This window comes from Bactrocera oleae, chromosome 5 (genome assembly GCF_042242935.1).
Source record: "Bactrocera oleae isolate idBacOlea1 chromosome 5, idBacOlea1, whole genome shotgun sequence".
Taxonomy (NCBI): Eukaryota; Metazoa; Arthropoda; class Insecta; order Diptera; family Tephritidae; genus Bactrocera; species Bactrocera oleae.
This window is the reverse complement of record NC_091539.1, coordinates 16,710,831-16,727,525: the sequence shown is the minus strand read 5'-3', so window position 1 is coordinate 16,727,525 and position 16,695 is coordinate 16,710,831. Positions and strand designations below refer to the sequence as shown.

General features: G+C 34.2%; 1 protein-coding gene across 12 annotated transcripts in view; it reads right to left on the bottom strand.

The window, feature by feature from the left end:
- The window catches only part of SK (small conductance calcium-activated potassium channel), a 236,778-nt gene that overhangs the window by 135,732 nt on the left and 84,351 nt on the right, over positions 1–16,695 (bottom strand). For 9 of the 12 annotated variants that reach the window (XM_070110224.1, XM_070110232.1, XM_070110233.1 and 6 more), the window contains one exon: positions 1,390–1,535. In XM_070110224.1, coding sequence (XP_069966325.1) covers positions 1,390–1,535 — 146 coding nt within the window. The remainder of the gene's footprint in view (positions 1–1,389; positions 1,536–16,695) is intronic. The other 3 variants (XM_070110227.1, XM_070110228.1, XM_070110231.1) reach the window with 1 other exon arrangement.

Below are 16,695 nucleotides of genomic sequence, written 5' to 3'. Positions count from 1 at the left end.
AAGTACGGAAGGGAGGAATCTCGGTGAATGTTTGAGCTATCAATGTATGGTTAAGCGCTGTCAGCTGTAAAATATATAATTGCACCAACTGTCACCGACATTCCTCCCTTCCGTACTTACCGCCCGTATCAAACCAAATTTGTCAAAAGTTATGCCCGTAGTTCCAACGCAGAAATCAGTTGTTCTCTTTTGTTTTCATTTCACCAATGTTGTGATTGTTCTATTTGTATAAACGATTTTTCAGACACTTAGTTTTTTAGTTATACTTTTCATAATGGAAATCCTCAAAACTAAAATCCAACTACTAAAATAGTTTAACTATTTATAAATAAGTGTATTCGACTGTGATTTTGAGTTATTTCAAATATATTAAAGTTCATATTATAATTATTACAAAATATCGAGATTGGGAACCCTGCGTTGCAAGAGATTGCTCTCTCACTCTCAGCTCACTCGTTTTTACGAAAAAAATCCAATTTTCGCGGATATTCTACCGTACGGTGTGCTGAAGCGGACGGTAGAAGCGGTGGTGACTGTTCATTTGCATTGCGCTTTTAGTAGATAGATCGTATCAGCTTATTCGGTACACTGTTTTGCGTCGGTGGGCGGCAGTTTTGCGTGATAACAATGTATATTTTGTGAACTGTTTTCGCCACGCATTCATAATAATCGAACTATGTATCTGTAGGTCAGTTAACCACAACTTGGTGTAAACGGTTCTGTCAGTTAAAGCTATCATCCATTTAAGCTACCAGCGATTAAGCATAGTATTAATCAGACATTGAGAAAACGGCCCTTTAACTAATATAATACAAAAAATATATTGCGCTTTGAATTTAATACAATACTTATATTAGGTATATGAGAAAAAGGTAACCAGAGGAGTGGGAATCATTATAACGGAAATATGAGGTTAAGACCAATTCGCTTAAATTGTTTATTTTGCTAATTAAAACATTATCAATTGCGATTACTGACGCGCTTCTTAATGTGTCACATTGTGCCGTTGAAATAAGAAAATAGAGTGCTCAGTTTAAGAAAATTTTTGAATCAGCCTTTCTAACGAGGCATCCTAAAGGTACCAAATGGACTATTAAAAAAACTGGAAAGTCTTTAAATACGAGTTGTACATTTGAGAAGAGGGCGTCTGACCATTGTAGAGAATCTGAAAACGTAGATAACAGATATATCTCTAAAAGCATTACACAAATATTTTTCGTTCATTATTTTGGTCAACTTAAAAGGTGATAAACACATACACAAATTTAATATAGTGCATACACATGTTGTCGCACATATGCATTATATTATATAATACATAATTCTAAAGATTACTATAATATATATAATATTTAAATATGCTTAGTGAAAAAAGTTGGGTATACGTACATTTCATACCTGGGGTAATCGGAGTGGATACCCACTAGGGCCTCGGCTGCTTCTTCGTTGCATCCCGATGAGTTCTGTTCTCGATTCGCTATAGAAGGTGTTTTCATCGAGCCAGGAATTGAGAGAGTGGATGCTGGTTTGCGGAGCTTTTGAATCACCAAAACAATTGTAATCGACGTTTCATTAAAAATGGACATGCAATAAAATATAAAATACGTTTGCTTTCTTATTTCAAATTGTTTAATAATAATATTAATATTTATTATTATTAAATATTGCAGTTATTTTGAAACGTGCATACCAACCATATCATCTACTTATAATTACTTTTACATGTACAAAAAAATTTCAGTGCTTTATAAAATTTATAAATTCGTGATTAACATAAGCAACCAATCGGAATGTGTTGTGCCGGGAAAATACCGAAATAACCGTTGCTTTTAATGAATATACTTGTATGTATTGTTATTTTGTAGTTTTGTAAACTAAACTGAATTTGTGCTAAGACATGTTAACTGTAAAATATTTTATTATATACAATTTTAAATCACCTAATTTAACAATCAATAAATGTATTAAGGCATGTTAAACGTAAAATATTATATTATACTTGTATAAAATTTTACAATCACCTAATTTAACAATCAAAGGCTAGGCAATTCGATTGCAATATAGTACTAAGAAAATAATATAAGGCAGATGCGCACGTTCGCGCCAAACTGAATATTTTGAAGCTTATTTCTTCGTAACTAACGTCAATCTGGTAGCCTACACTAAATGCTAGATTTTTCGAATCGCTAGATTAATAAAATTAAAATTGCTCTAAATACATACATATATACATAAGTATGTATGGATTTTGTTATAGGCTCAACTGTTTGGATTTTGTTATAGGCTTAACTATATTTTAATAACAGGTAAGCAGTCTATACATTACTATTATATTATAAAACCATTATTTTAATATAATAAATAGCATTATATCTAGGGGTGCTTACTTTGAAGGGGGCAAAATAGATATTCATGTATAAATATAATATGCAAACACTTTCTTAAGAAATACAAAATTCGCGAAACTTTTTGAACAAACCTCGTAAACCTTTAGTTTTACGGCTATCTCCTAATGTGGAAGTGTGAGGACAACCGCACCAACACCACCCTAAGCCAAGGTGTCGAGGTATCCGTGCTGATGACTGAATGGTCAGTGAGCATACTGGCTTTGCGGACGAGTGACCAACCCTTTCCGGCTGAAAAACCAAAAACAACAACTACAAACCCCTTGACTACCAGCGCTTTGGCATGAATATAGGACTCCAGAACCCCTAACAGAGTCCGACGAAGACACCCTCTTTACCTCCAGCCAAGAGACGATTAAGAGTGCTCTCGGATGTACCAACCATAGTACGCCGGTGGAGACAGCAGCAAACACAGCCGATACCAAAGAAAGTACCTCAGACCCCAAAGAAATACTATCCACCTCCAAAAATGCTATGAATACCAACCGAAGTACACTGGCTGCCAAAGAAAAAAAGGAAGAAATTCTGAATCAAGTGAGGAAAAGCCGGTACCAGAGGGCAGTCTTTATACTAGGTAAGATTGCCAAGGATCAGGCTGTTGGAACCTTACTTGATGAAGAGGACATAAAGCGGGAAAAGAAGATAGTGGAGGAATATGAAAGTTTCCCGAAAAGGAAACAAACATAACCTCCCGTCGAAACCCGTAAGCAGGCAGGTTCCCAGGAAAGGAGTCGCTCTCAAAATAAAACGACGGAAAATCTGCCCAAAAAACCCAAACAAGAGCAGAACAATACAACAATAACAAGGAACTATAGTGATGTGGCCAGAGCAGCCTGCAGGTGGCTGGCATTGACGGGAACTCCTCTTCATCGAGCACCATACAAGAGAGATAGGTAGGGATCGACTTCAGATTTCCGGGTCTAGTGATAAGCTATGTGCTTGACAGTCCGGCGGGTCCCCATCCGAAGTTTGACTCTTTGGAATCCTTAGGGGCTACCCACCAAAGATATTTCAAGGAGGCCTCGTGCTCGTATTTGGCTGCCCTCTAGAGATGCCAATATTAGTGAACATATGCAAAAGCTGACAGCAAAAACTTCGGTGTCCGCTGGGTCAGGTTGAAAATCTTCCAAGGCGACAAAGCGGCTGACAAAGACAACACAGAAGAGGTCGATGACGGCTGCTAAGTGATGTCGCAATAAGAAAGCGGCACGATGCCCCGGAAGCTTAGATACGTGCATATTAATCTGCAGCACTCGAAAAGTGCTACAGCGAATCTGTCAACCTTCTTAAATAAGAAGAGCACCGATATCAAATTAATTAAAGAGCCCTTGGTGAGACAGAACTCGATCAACCGAAGATAAACCAAGGAGCAATATCATCAGAAAAGGTATAAACATATTTCTTTGCTCTACCTATAGCACAACAGATACAACAGTGTTAAAGGTGGAGGAAGAAAGAGGTAACTTCTTTCTGGTTTCTTCTTACATGGTCCACGACAGGGACGTGTCACCAGTAATTATATCAAGATTAACAGAGGAGAACAGCAAGGAGGGCATTCTAACACGCTGCGACGCTAACGCGAGACACCACATGCGGAAGCTCCAATACAAACAACAGGCTCGAGTCGATCTTACAATATATGTATACTAAATAGCAATTTAAGATTTTGTAATAGGGGCGACAAGCCAACTTTAGTTTGCCCAAGCTCGATAAATTTATCGCGTTGGGAGGAAGTTTTGGGCCTAACCCTATCAAGAGAAGCAGTAGGCTATCCATGACTGGAGAGTGTCCGAGGAACCACCCATGTTGGAGCACTCCTGAATACTCTTCAACATTCGCGAGTAATCAAATATTCCCCTCCAATTTCGAAACCCTAAGGAAACAGCGTGGGATAAATTCACCAAGATAGTAACAAAAAGCTATGTAAATAGAAATTATCAAAATAAAATCAATACGGTTGAAGAATTAGATGAAGAGGTGGAAGAATTAAAGAAAAGTTTTAACCACCTTCTTCAACCAATCTACACCATTAACGGTTCTCAAAATAGGAAATCGCCTCCCTGGTGGAATATTGACCTTAGGAACCTCAGAATCCACTAGAGAAAAGCCTTCAATGAAAGTGATAGGATCAAAGTTTGACAACCTTATGAATACATCTAGAAGCAATACAAAAAAGTACTCAGAAAAGCCAAAGCAGACTCATGGCAATCTTCCTGCACATCGATAGAAAGCTGCAAAAATCCGCCAGGCTGAGTAAGATATTGTCCAAGGAGCATATCAATATATCTTATTAAAAAACGAACGACGGTACGTAGACTTCGTCCGCAGGAGAATCCATAGAGAAACGTATGACAACGCACATCCCTGGTAATCAGCAAACCGCGGTGGAGGTACAACCAGAATTACTTGCGAATGCAGTAGACCAATCTGCATAGTACGAGGTTTGTTCAAAATCTATCGCGAATTTTGTATTTCTTAAGAAAGAGTTTACAAATTTATTCATGAATATCTATTTTGTCCCCTTCAAAGTAATTACCCCTAGATATAATGATTCGTGAATATTCGAATCAGTGAATTACGGAATTAGGAGGATGGAGCCGGAAACAATAAGGCCATCCTGAATCCGATAAATATAAGCAAATTCAACTATATCCTCTCAAGGATAGATTTCAATAGTTACTTTCAGGTGAGCATTCCCTCCAGACGTGAATGGAGAAGAAGTACGGTAGGGGAGGACGATACTCACTCTATCTATACCGAAGGGTACAAATGGATTGCGGAGCATTGTATACTACAATGATCTCGACACCAACATATATTTCCATAGTGCTAGGTATAGAAAAGGCCTGTGAAGTTCTACTAAATAACGAAGGGAGGATACAGAAAGCAACCATATAACCGGTCAGCCGGGCGGCATTACCTGCCTTGTCGACACCACAGATTAATTCCAATGTTGTTAACAACTGAAGGAAGGCTTTAAGCTCACTCGCATGGCAAATGCACTTGTCCATAATTTTGATTCCCGGTCACAGGAACATTTTCGGCAACGAAAAAGCGGACGAGTTGGCAAAGCTAGGAGCCTCTTTAGACGAATCCAAGGCGTTTCCATTACTATGCCCTCTAGGAACGATCAAAAGAGAGCTTTATACGAATTTTGAACAAATCGCACAGAGCTGATGGAACACAACAACACGCTGTAAGATAACAAAGAAGATATGGTCCAAATATAGCAGGAATTATTCTCATCTCATCGGCTTTTGCACAAAATCTGTGAATAAACGCAAGGATTGAAGCAATATCACTAACGCTATGGATACTGTGCCGCTTTTTAAATTCGGAAAACCATCCATCCATGCACAAAATGCATTTTCACTTTTATCAGGATATTCCTATTTAAATAATTGTTTAGCTTTTCCATTAGTATTGACCCAGTTAATGTAGGTTTTTCTTTTCGCGTTGGTTTAAAAGCTACGTACAACGAATTGTTTCAATTTTTGGATGTTCAGCTATGTCCAATGGATTTTTGGTTGCCACATACTCGTAACAGGTGTTAGGAAAAGCATTAAAATTTATGCTCTATTTGACTTGATATAGCTGATTGCAAACATCACATTAAAATCTTTAGCTAACCGTCTTTCTTAAACACTTTTGCTGAGTTTTTCCAAGATTTAGACTTTAATTTCCAAGGATAAAGTTTTCTTCTAACGTTTATTTTAAATTACAGCGATTTACTTTTGCTTAAAAAAAAATACAGAATATGTACACGCGTACCGAATTTCATACAGCAACAGGCTAAAAATGTACATCAGTACGACGAAAAAACAGCGATTAGTGAATAACATAAATAAATTGGATATGCCGCCATTAAGATTTATTTTGCACAAACAAAATAATAGCTCAATTGCGCAGGTCTACAAAAATATTGTTTTTTGATGGTCGTTTAGAAAAGTTGTGATCACCCATTTCATAAATAACTCAATCCGTTAGAACTAATTTATAAAACAAGAAGTTAAACCAAATAAACTTAATTAAGGAAAAATTCGTGTAGGCATTTTAAATCCATAATAATCGGGATAAATAAGTGGCATATCATAGTGCTCAAATTCATCTCCTTCTGATCCGAATTGACGATCTTTGTGGCTGTGAGAAAATATGCGTAAAATTCGGTACCCTTAAAATTTGTATACTCTTGCAATATGTTGCTTCAGAGTATAATAGTTTTGTTCACCATTGTTTGTATCACACAAAAATAATCGAGTAGGACATAAGATTATATATGAAATACGAGTTGAAATTCGAGTGACTTTCCTTTCGCCCGTTCGTCCGTGCAAGCGATCCTTGGTAAAAAAGTGATAAGGAGTTCGTAGTTGGGCGTAATCGGACTACTGCCACGTTCACAAAACGCCATTAATCGAAAACCTATAAATTGCCATAAATAAGCACTAAATTAAGATATAAACCTGTAATTGGTATAGGGAATTGCATTGAGAAATGGCATCTATATTTGATTTCTTTAAGGTGGGCGTGGCCCTGCCCCCTAATAGGTTTTATGTATATATCTCCCAAAGTAATCAAGCCATATCACCCTAATTTGCACGGGACATATCATTTTAATACCTTATGCAACAAGTGAAAATAGATGAAATTGGATGATAACCTAGACCACTCCCCATATAACGGTTAAAGACTACTAAAACTGCGATACATCAATAACGAAATATATCAGAGACATTAAAATTTACATTCGAGATGACACAAAAGCGCTTCATAGGAGCAGGTGTCAAAATTGATCAATGGGTGCGGCATCACCCACATTTAAGAAAAATTACATATCACCGAGCCCACTCCACCAATTTCAACCAAATTGGGTACATAAGAATATTGTGACATTCCTATACAATAGTGTGAAAGTGGCGAAATCGGACAGTAACCGCGCCTATTTCCCATATAACACAACGTTAAATTTCATCTGATTTTTTCACTTTCCAGTATACAAATCAAGCACATACATAAATATATCAAACTAAAAATGTGTACGCCTAAAAATTGTCAAAATCGGACCATAACTTTTCAAGCACCCAGATACCGGAAACGTGGACCCATAGCCTATGGCTGACTTTGAAATTGAGAGAGCAAATTTTTTTAATAACAACGAATCTTTGTGCCTAAAATGAATAAAATCGGGTGGAAACTTGCCTCAGCCCCCATATAACCGATATTCTCGATTTCGAATCGTTCAGCTGACTTTAATGATAGCAAATGCCCACACAAGAATATTGCCAACCTCAATTGCAATCAACCAAACTATACGAGATGTTCAAATAGACAGGCAGCATGCTCCGATTCTTTTTGGTAAGAAACTTTTTTCTCGTGTCAAAAAACGTTTTAGTAACCTATAATTTTTATTTTCTATGAACTGTTATAACTGCTTTGAAGTCTAAAGTTTTAAAAATCAAAGACTATAATGAAAATTGTATTTTCATTTTTCATTTCAACCATTGAAATTAGTAAAACTGATCTGACGTATGTAAAGGATACTTGGTAGCATTGAAGAAAGCAGTTATACCATCTTAATGAGGTATCCGCATACCCCCTTGTACGAATTCAACTGTTGATTGATTATCTGCAGGAAGGTAAAACAATAAACTCGGAATATTACTGCAGCCTTTTGGATTAGCCTTTTTGGATGAAAATATTCGTGAGAAAAGACCTGGTGCGCAACACAAAAAAATAATTTTTCATCAAGATATATATGATAAAAAAGGTTTCTTAACAATGACAAAATTTAACGAACTAAAGTACTATTTGCTTAAGCATCCACCGTATTCACTAGCGTTTTTCGTCGAATGAAAAAGTTATTACAGCCGTAGACGGGTACTTTAGAGTTTCCGGAAAGCTGTTATAGGGATGACATAAAATTAATGGAGGATCATTGGAATAAATGTATTAAAGTTAAGGGAGATTATATTGAATAAAAAAATATATTTCGTACCAAAAACAGTATTTTTTCATTTCCAGCGCAGAAAATTTACAACGAACCTGTATATCTGTCAGTCTGTAAGATTTCTTATGAAAATTAAGTGAACGTGTAACAGTACATATTTTTTAGTTCAGCGCGGACAATGTGTGAAATCGGCCAACGCAGTACCCATATGTTACATATAATGATTTTCCATATTCTAGCTATCTATATGAAAAACCTGCAAAAGTAATTTTAAACAATGATCTCCTGTCAGAAGTTCCCTGCCCCTCAAATTTTCTCGTCTGAATTGTGGTCTCGGGACATTGTAATCTTTTTAGAAACATAAAGCTCGTTAAAAAATTTTAAAATAAATTCATCAAAAAAGAAAATATCCCTTGGTTTGTGAATTAGCCCATATAGAAGTTATATTATTTTAATAATACTCTCATTTGTAGGCTTATTCATTAAATTATTATCTCACTTCTAATGGCTTAAAATAAACTTAGTTGCAGTTTATGAGATAAATGCATTAAACTTATAAAACAATTCGTTTTGAAAAACTAAGGGTTCTAAAATATTTACATTAATAAATTGAATGCTAATTATGTAATGTGGTGTTTTACCTGGAAACATGGATTTTCGCGAAATCCGTTTTTGATTAACAGTGTCTTTTTTACAGCTGTAACATATTTGAATATAATTGGTCACGTTATTTTATTAATATTTGATTATTGTTGTTGTCGAGGTTTTTGTTTTGTTACGTTTGTTACGATTATTGGCGGGCGAAATGTTAAAGTTATATTGTAAATATTCGGCACAAACCGAGCAATAAAATGCGTAAGATTTTACTTATTGTTTATTTGTTGTTTAATTGTAATATATTAAATTTGGCGCAGTGTTGACTTTCATAGAGGTATAAAAACGCACTGGAAAAGTTTGGGTAGAAAACTATAAGCATATATGTATGTTTATGATAAATATTTCTATATTTAGTGGATTATAAATTAACTTTTTATTGAATAAGTGCAGATTAAATATTTCGCAGAACCGTTGTGAAATCTAAATGAACACTTATTTTAACACATTTAATATGTTTAAGACACTTATTTCACAATCTTAAACCGTGTCCTACCGGTCATCACTGTTAGCAATATTGCAACATTATCCGTGGAATTCTTCGTTTTTCGTTTCACCATCGGAAAATAGTTGCCGATTGGCGGTATCTATGGTATTTGTATCCGCTGCCAACGCACAGTACACAAATACATATAACGTAGACAAACACGCAAAATACCATTTATACGACCATGCCACGTTCCCTTTTCACTTGCTGCATTTAAAGCTAAAAAACAAAAACACTTAATGCCTATGAACGAAAATCAATAGTTAACCTCATACAATGCACGTGCGCACGTTTGTGTCATTAAATTGATCCATACTTTCGTATATTGGTGTAGATTACTGCGAATAATAATACAAGCTTATATCATTGATGGTTCATAAGCATACGGACATTTTTGAGTTTGATGCAGAACGACGGAACATAATTATTTAATCATGAAATTATCATTCATTGCCAAGAATGGGATGTGAAAGTATCACTATAAAAAAAACAATCCAATCATGGTATTTTTGTAAGTATACATGAGAATAGCAAAGAGGATATTGCCACATGAGTACAATAATTGAGGGTCTTTTCATATTAAAGTACTGTTATTCATAGTTACAAAATCAAGTGTTCGAATAAAAAAAAGTAAAGTGTATATCGTTAGATTTTAGCTCATCACTCGTGATTTTTGTCGTGCCAGCATCAAGAGCGCATATGGAATACAAGTATGAGTGTGGTAGAAATAGTAACTTAACATATTATATATACATACATACTTATGTATACTCGTATATATATATATTCTATGTATGTACATGTACATATCATATACATAATTAAGTATAGATATATTTAATTGTTTGTACTTATAACATTATCCTAATAGCTATGCGCATATTAAAGTACATATGTCCCTACATACATACATATGTATGTTATCACTGCCCAGTATAGGCATGGTTGTGGCGAAAAAATTGCGTATACGTCATGTTGGGTGTGTGCTCGTTTACAATAGCACGTACATAAATATACATACATATGTACGTATACAAACACATTAAAACACTACACAAAAAGGCATATGCGTGTATGTTCTTACATTTGTAACTTATATTAAAGTATGTAACGTTTTGGATTTTATCAGCCAATATGACTTTCTTCAAACTGGCTAGCACCATGAAATGATAAAAACTTAATACTAAATGAAAATTCATGAATCATATACACAGTGCGTATGCGTTCTACCATACGAATTTGCCTATGCTTTGAATTTGACTAATTCAGACCGCGTGGAAAACCCCGCATTTAACGCGCTTTACGTCCATCTCTTGCCCTTTATCGTTTACATTTGGCCAGTTGTATTGTTGGTGCCAAATATCAAGAGAGTGTGGAGTTCCTTTTAAGGTGTGTATTGCCTTTTCTATAATTGCGGCGACCGCTTCAAGTCGATTTTTTTTTATTTCAACAAGGTCGAAGAAAACAACCCCAAACATTTTTTGCTACTTCGTACAGCATGTCAGTCGATGGACAACTTGAGCATTTAAGCAAACAATGGCTAACACTTCTTTATATATAATAATATGTAACTGCTACACATTTCGAATACTTTGCGGGTCACTTTAGTTTTCATTTCTACGCAGAAAATATGTAATGCCAGTTTTCTGAAAAAATGCAAATACTTTTCGGGGTTTCTTTCATCGCTCACAAGATAGATACATTTTCGTTTTTCTATTCACATCATTTTCACATTCGCTTTTTGTTATTTTGCGAACCAAAGAGATTGAACTTTTCCTCTACGAGACGATGTAGCTAACTCAGCTTTCGCAGAATAATCGATAAATATCAAATCACTAAAAACCGATATTATTAAAGTGCAATTATCCAATGTGAATACTCAGTAGTCAATTTATCACCAACAAAATAAAGTGAAGTTTTGCTAAGCTAAATCGTCCTTACATTTTTTGGCGAAAAGAAGTTAAAATGGAGACGTATCTGTTCTGAACTATATTTAGATATATCTTTTTTATTGTGGCATTATATTTTCCAAGCGATATTATGTTTTATATACATACATATTTATTGTAAATTTATTTATTTATTTAAGAGGAATTTTGTTAAATATCGGCCACGAGACACATTTAAAACTTCGAGTCCACGTACTACGTCAGGTAGGGGTGTAAACACAATACAGACTGAATGTGCCACTAACTACTCAACGGCAACGGAAACCAAAATGGCAATAGCAGAAGTAGAAGTAAATATAAGCAGCGAATGAGTAAATTATCAATAGGACGAATTGCTATTTCTGCTTTCTCTTTTGCGCATTGTTGTTGAGAGTATTGTTTTGTTCAATTCCGTAAGCTGTTTGAAATGTCATCAAGTTGTCACAAGGTGGGGCAAATACAAAGAAGACATTTTAACATACTTGTACATATATATTTATATAAGCGCACACATGTAGTGTACCATTATTAAGTATGGATTGTATTATTGAGTGTTTACTTGGATGTGCTTATGTAGGTTTGTTGTATTAATCAACTCCGTTAAAGGAAACAAGAGTAAAAGTAGTTTTTGAAAGAAGGAATTACGTTTATTGAGTATATTTACATAGGTCTCTCTGTATCTATGTACTATATGTATAAAGCAACTAAACAACGATATTGATACGCCGTATCCACCCTATGAACGCTTATAGCAAATGAGTTCGTCCGGCGATACACGTGTAGCGAAAGTTGAGCAAACAAGCCTTTCGAAATAAAGTTCGCTCACCGAATGCATTGACGGCATAAATCGGCAATTTCGAATGCAATCGTGGAACAAGCGCCAGGACACAATCACTGAGCCAGTGTCTGCTCCCTTACTTGTGGCTCCGTGATGTTTATAAAATGTTCATATTTTGTGTTTGGTTTAGTACATATTAGGTTACTCCGCAATATTATGTTTACGCACTTTCCAAGTTGTTTTATATTTTCAATATTAATAGGAAATTTATTTTGTATTAGTGAATGAGATTACTTTAGTGTTTTAAAAACATAACAGAAATACTCTATGTAAAGCAGTTTTTTTAAGACGTGAGTGGAAACGGTGACGAATATGGCATTACTTAAAAAATTTTGTTCGCAGATACGAAATTTATTATATATATATATCTTTTACAAATTGTTATTTTGATATTTATCCTACTGAAACATTTTTTTTTTATCATCTTTTTGCCTTGGTAGAAAACTTACATACCATTGGTGTAAAATAAATTTCAATATCAAAGTAATTATTAAAATGACCAAAAGTTTAAAGATTTATTTATGCCAATACTCAATAAATAAAAGTGAATACTTATCACTTGATATTGCAAAATATGTAAGAATGTAGTTACATATATACATTGTTTTATAAGTTTTTAAATTCATTATCGTACCTTAACCCACTTCTCTTACAAACATCATTATTATGTTTCTCTCTTATTCGCAAAGTCTCTCTTCACTTTTTTATCTCTACGTTAAACGCAGCTGTTTGCTCGAATTTACTCCGCTGCAGAAACTCATCACTTTGTGAGTGTGCGCCATTCTTCAAGAGTTAAGTTAAGGTGTTGACTTCGAATTTGAAGTCGCTGAGTAATACTAGCACTTTGTGGCTTGTGTTATGAATACAAGGACGAGTTTGGAAAACATGTGGCTAGGATGCTCTCTATGAAAATTATGCTTTTAGCACTCGATTAACAAACTCACATTGTTAGCATCGCTTATGTCTTTTCATTACCTTTTTGTTAAATAACATAAGCTGTCAAATGTCAAATGTGGAGGTTTTTTGAAGCCTAAGTTTTTTTTTAAAGCATAATTAAAAATTGTAATCTTTATGTTATTTTATCAAATTGGTCGTAAGCTTACTACCGCTGATTTAGGTGGTTGAACCTTTTCCCGTTTAATTTAAAATGTACCTTCTAATCATAATACGCATTTTAAACCGCAATGTTCTCACACTAAGTCTCACACATGTATCCCCATTTAAGCAAAATTTGTACATGAATAAAACTGCGTTCGGTGAATTTTACATAGAAGCAAAGCTACATATGTATGGAGAGAATGGCATTTGAATCGACGCTACTCTTTTAAACATTAACATTTCACAAGCCGTTTTCAAAGGCTTATAATTTTTATATGTATGTATATTCTTAACTCTTGTTAATTGGAACACTTACGTAGTACATCATTTTAGAAGTTCTAAATACAATAATTAATGAAATTTGTCTTCGGTAAAGTAACAACTTTATAAATATAGCGCAACGCACGAGCTACAGTATTTCTAATTGAAGTGTTACTGCTTCTACTAAAATCTCAATTCATTGGCTGTGCCTTCGGAATATTTAACAAATAGTCAGTTGAATATTAATTATGTTGTATTAAGTGGATTTGTCGTACTCTTATCTAGTTCAAATATTTACACACATTTAAACATTTGTAGTGAGTTTATTTTATTTTAAATGTATTACTGAAACTATATGTTCATATGTATCTTCTTACAAAAAAATGTGTTCCGTCTTTAGATAAAACAAGTGAAACGTTAACAAAAAAAGCTGATTTCGGTTGCACCGAAACTATAATACCCTTAACTAATATGTACAAAGGTTCCTTACAAGAACTCAATTTCGATTGGTAAATATATATGATATAGTGATCTAATCTGAACAATAAAAAAAAATTTTCAATGCAAGCACTTTATTTCGATCATTCAGTTAATATGGCAGCTATATGTTATAGTCATCCGATATCTACAATTCATACGGATAATACATTATTGCCTCAAATAATAATCCATGCAAAATTTCGTGAAGATACCTCGTCAAATTAAAAAGTTTTCTATACAAGCACTTATTTCTGATCGTTCAGTTTGTATGGTAGCTATATGCTATAGTGATCTGATCTGAACAATTTCTTCGGATAATACAAAGCTGCCTTAAACAATAAATTATTTTTAATTTCGTAAAGATACCTCGTCATATAACAGAGTTTTCCATGCAAGAACTTGTTTCCAATCGTTCAGATTGTATGAAAGCTTTATGCTATAATTATCTGATCTGAACCATTTCTTCCGAGAATACATTGCTGCCTCAAACAATAAATAACGCCTAATTTCGTGAAGATACCTCGTCAAATGAAAAAGTTTTCCATACATGCACTTTACTCCGATTGTTCAGTTAATATGGCAGCTATATGCTATAATTCCGACAAATGAGCAGCACAACAGGTGCAAAATTTCAGAACGATAGCTTATAAACTGAGGGACTAGTTCGTATATATACAGACAGACAGACAGCTGGTCATTTCTGTATATATTTTATAGGGTCTCCGACATTTCCTTCTTGGTGTTACAAGCTTCGTGGCAAATTTGATATACCCTGTTCAGGGTATAAAAAAGGACTCAGTAGCGCCTCCTACTTCGGTAAATATTTAATATGTTAAAAGTGTCACTTTTTGCATTATAAATTCGATATCAAGTCATGCATACTTCTAATATGAGAGAAGTGGCTGTCAAACTGTTTCAATGATTCAGAAAACATATTCCGCCAAAAAATCCCACAAAATTAAGATACCTATTATTAAGGTAAATTAAGCTGTTTTTAAAATAAATAATTTTTTATGGGTCCATCAACCCACATATCTAAATGTATGGCCTTTTCTTCCAGATGAACCTACCCTATAATCCTTTGCTTTATATATCATATATATAATAATTTATGTATTTTTTTTTAATACAACCTAATTTTTATTGGTAAATCCATCAATTTATTTAGTCAGTTTGAGCTGTTTCGAAATTCATGTTATACTACCAAGTTGGTATGCACACTGCACTCATGGTGGTATTTAATCTGATTTTATGTATGACTAGCAGATCACTCCATTTGCCATCCCTGTTGGGGAAAGAAGACTAGACGATGAGATGTGAACAAATAGAATAATGGCAACATTGGTGAAATGACAACAAAAGAGGACAACTGATTTCTGCTCTGCAACTACGGGCATAACTTTTAACAAATTTGGTTTGATACGGGTGGTAAGTACGGAAGGGAGGAATGTCGGTGACTGTTTGAGCTATTAGGCATATGCCGTCGCGTAGTACCTTTTTTTGTTCTATAATCAATAGTATTCGCAGCGCACGCAATGTAAGAATTTTTTTTCATAATTTTTTACTCCTTGGGTTATATTATTGGCAGTTTAGTAAGAATCCCTAACTTTTTTGACAATATATACAGGCTATGTTCACCGGAAATAGTGTAGCTTCCAAACGGTGGAAAAAAATTTCAAATCCGTCAAGTAGTTTGGAAGCCTTAATTCAAACCAAAATAAAAAAACAAACGAATCATTCATTTTTATAATATTAGTATAGATATTTAAATTTCGGATCGCCGTCACTTCATTTAATTTTTTTGTTTTAAGTCAGAACGAATACTAACCGCAAACAAGGTCTGTTTTATTGATATATTGTATACAACGCCGAAAATTTTAATTTAAATAAATTGATCGAGCAAATAACCTGTATTTCAAAGATAAAGTCACATAGTCAATTTCAAACAAATCTGCAAGTCTTGAAACATTCATTTCTTCAGGAAAGCTTTATTCTCTAAAAAGTATTAAATTTATATGAACGTAATCGTTACGACTACGAGTTCTGGTAATTAGTTTTGTTTATTTTCCATCACCGACAGTAACACTTGCATTAATTGTTAGACATTCGTATGTATATATTCACCATAATTATAGAGTTTTCGTATAAATCATCAATCATTTTTTGTTCTAAAAGCATGCCGCCAGAACTTATCTATTGAATACGTTTCAGTAAATCATATGTTTGTATATACATATAGTTGCATATGTTTTTTATTCGCATTATGTACTTAAGCTAGGGAACAAATTAAACATTTATGTATTCTAGAGCGATTTTTATACTCTTGTAACATGTTACTTTAGAGTATAATAGTGATGTTCACCTAATGGTTGTTGATGGGATCGAAACCTAAAGATTATCATAACTAAACCGCAAATTAAGCAAATTGAAACTAATTGTTATAATAAGGAGCACCAAAAAGTTTAATGCATTTATCACCCAAATTATTCAAGCTATATGAACCAAATTTGCACAGGATATCCTATGATAACAACGCCCACTCCCCATATAACGGTTTTGTTAAAAACTACTACTAAACTACTAAAAAACTGTCAGAGACA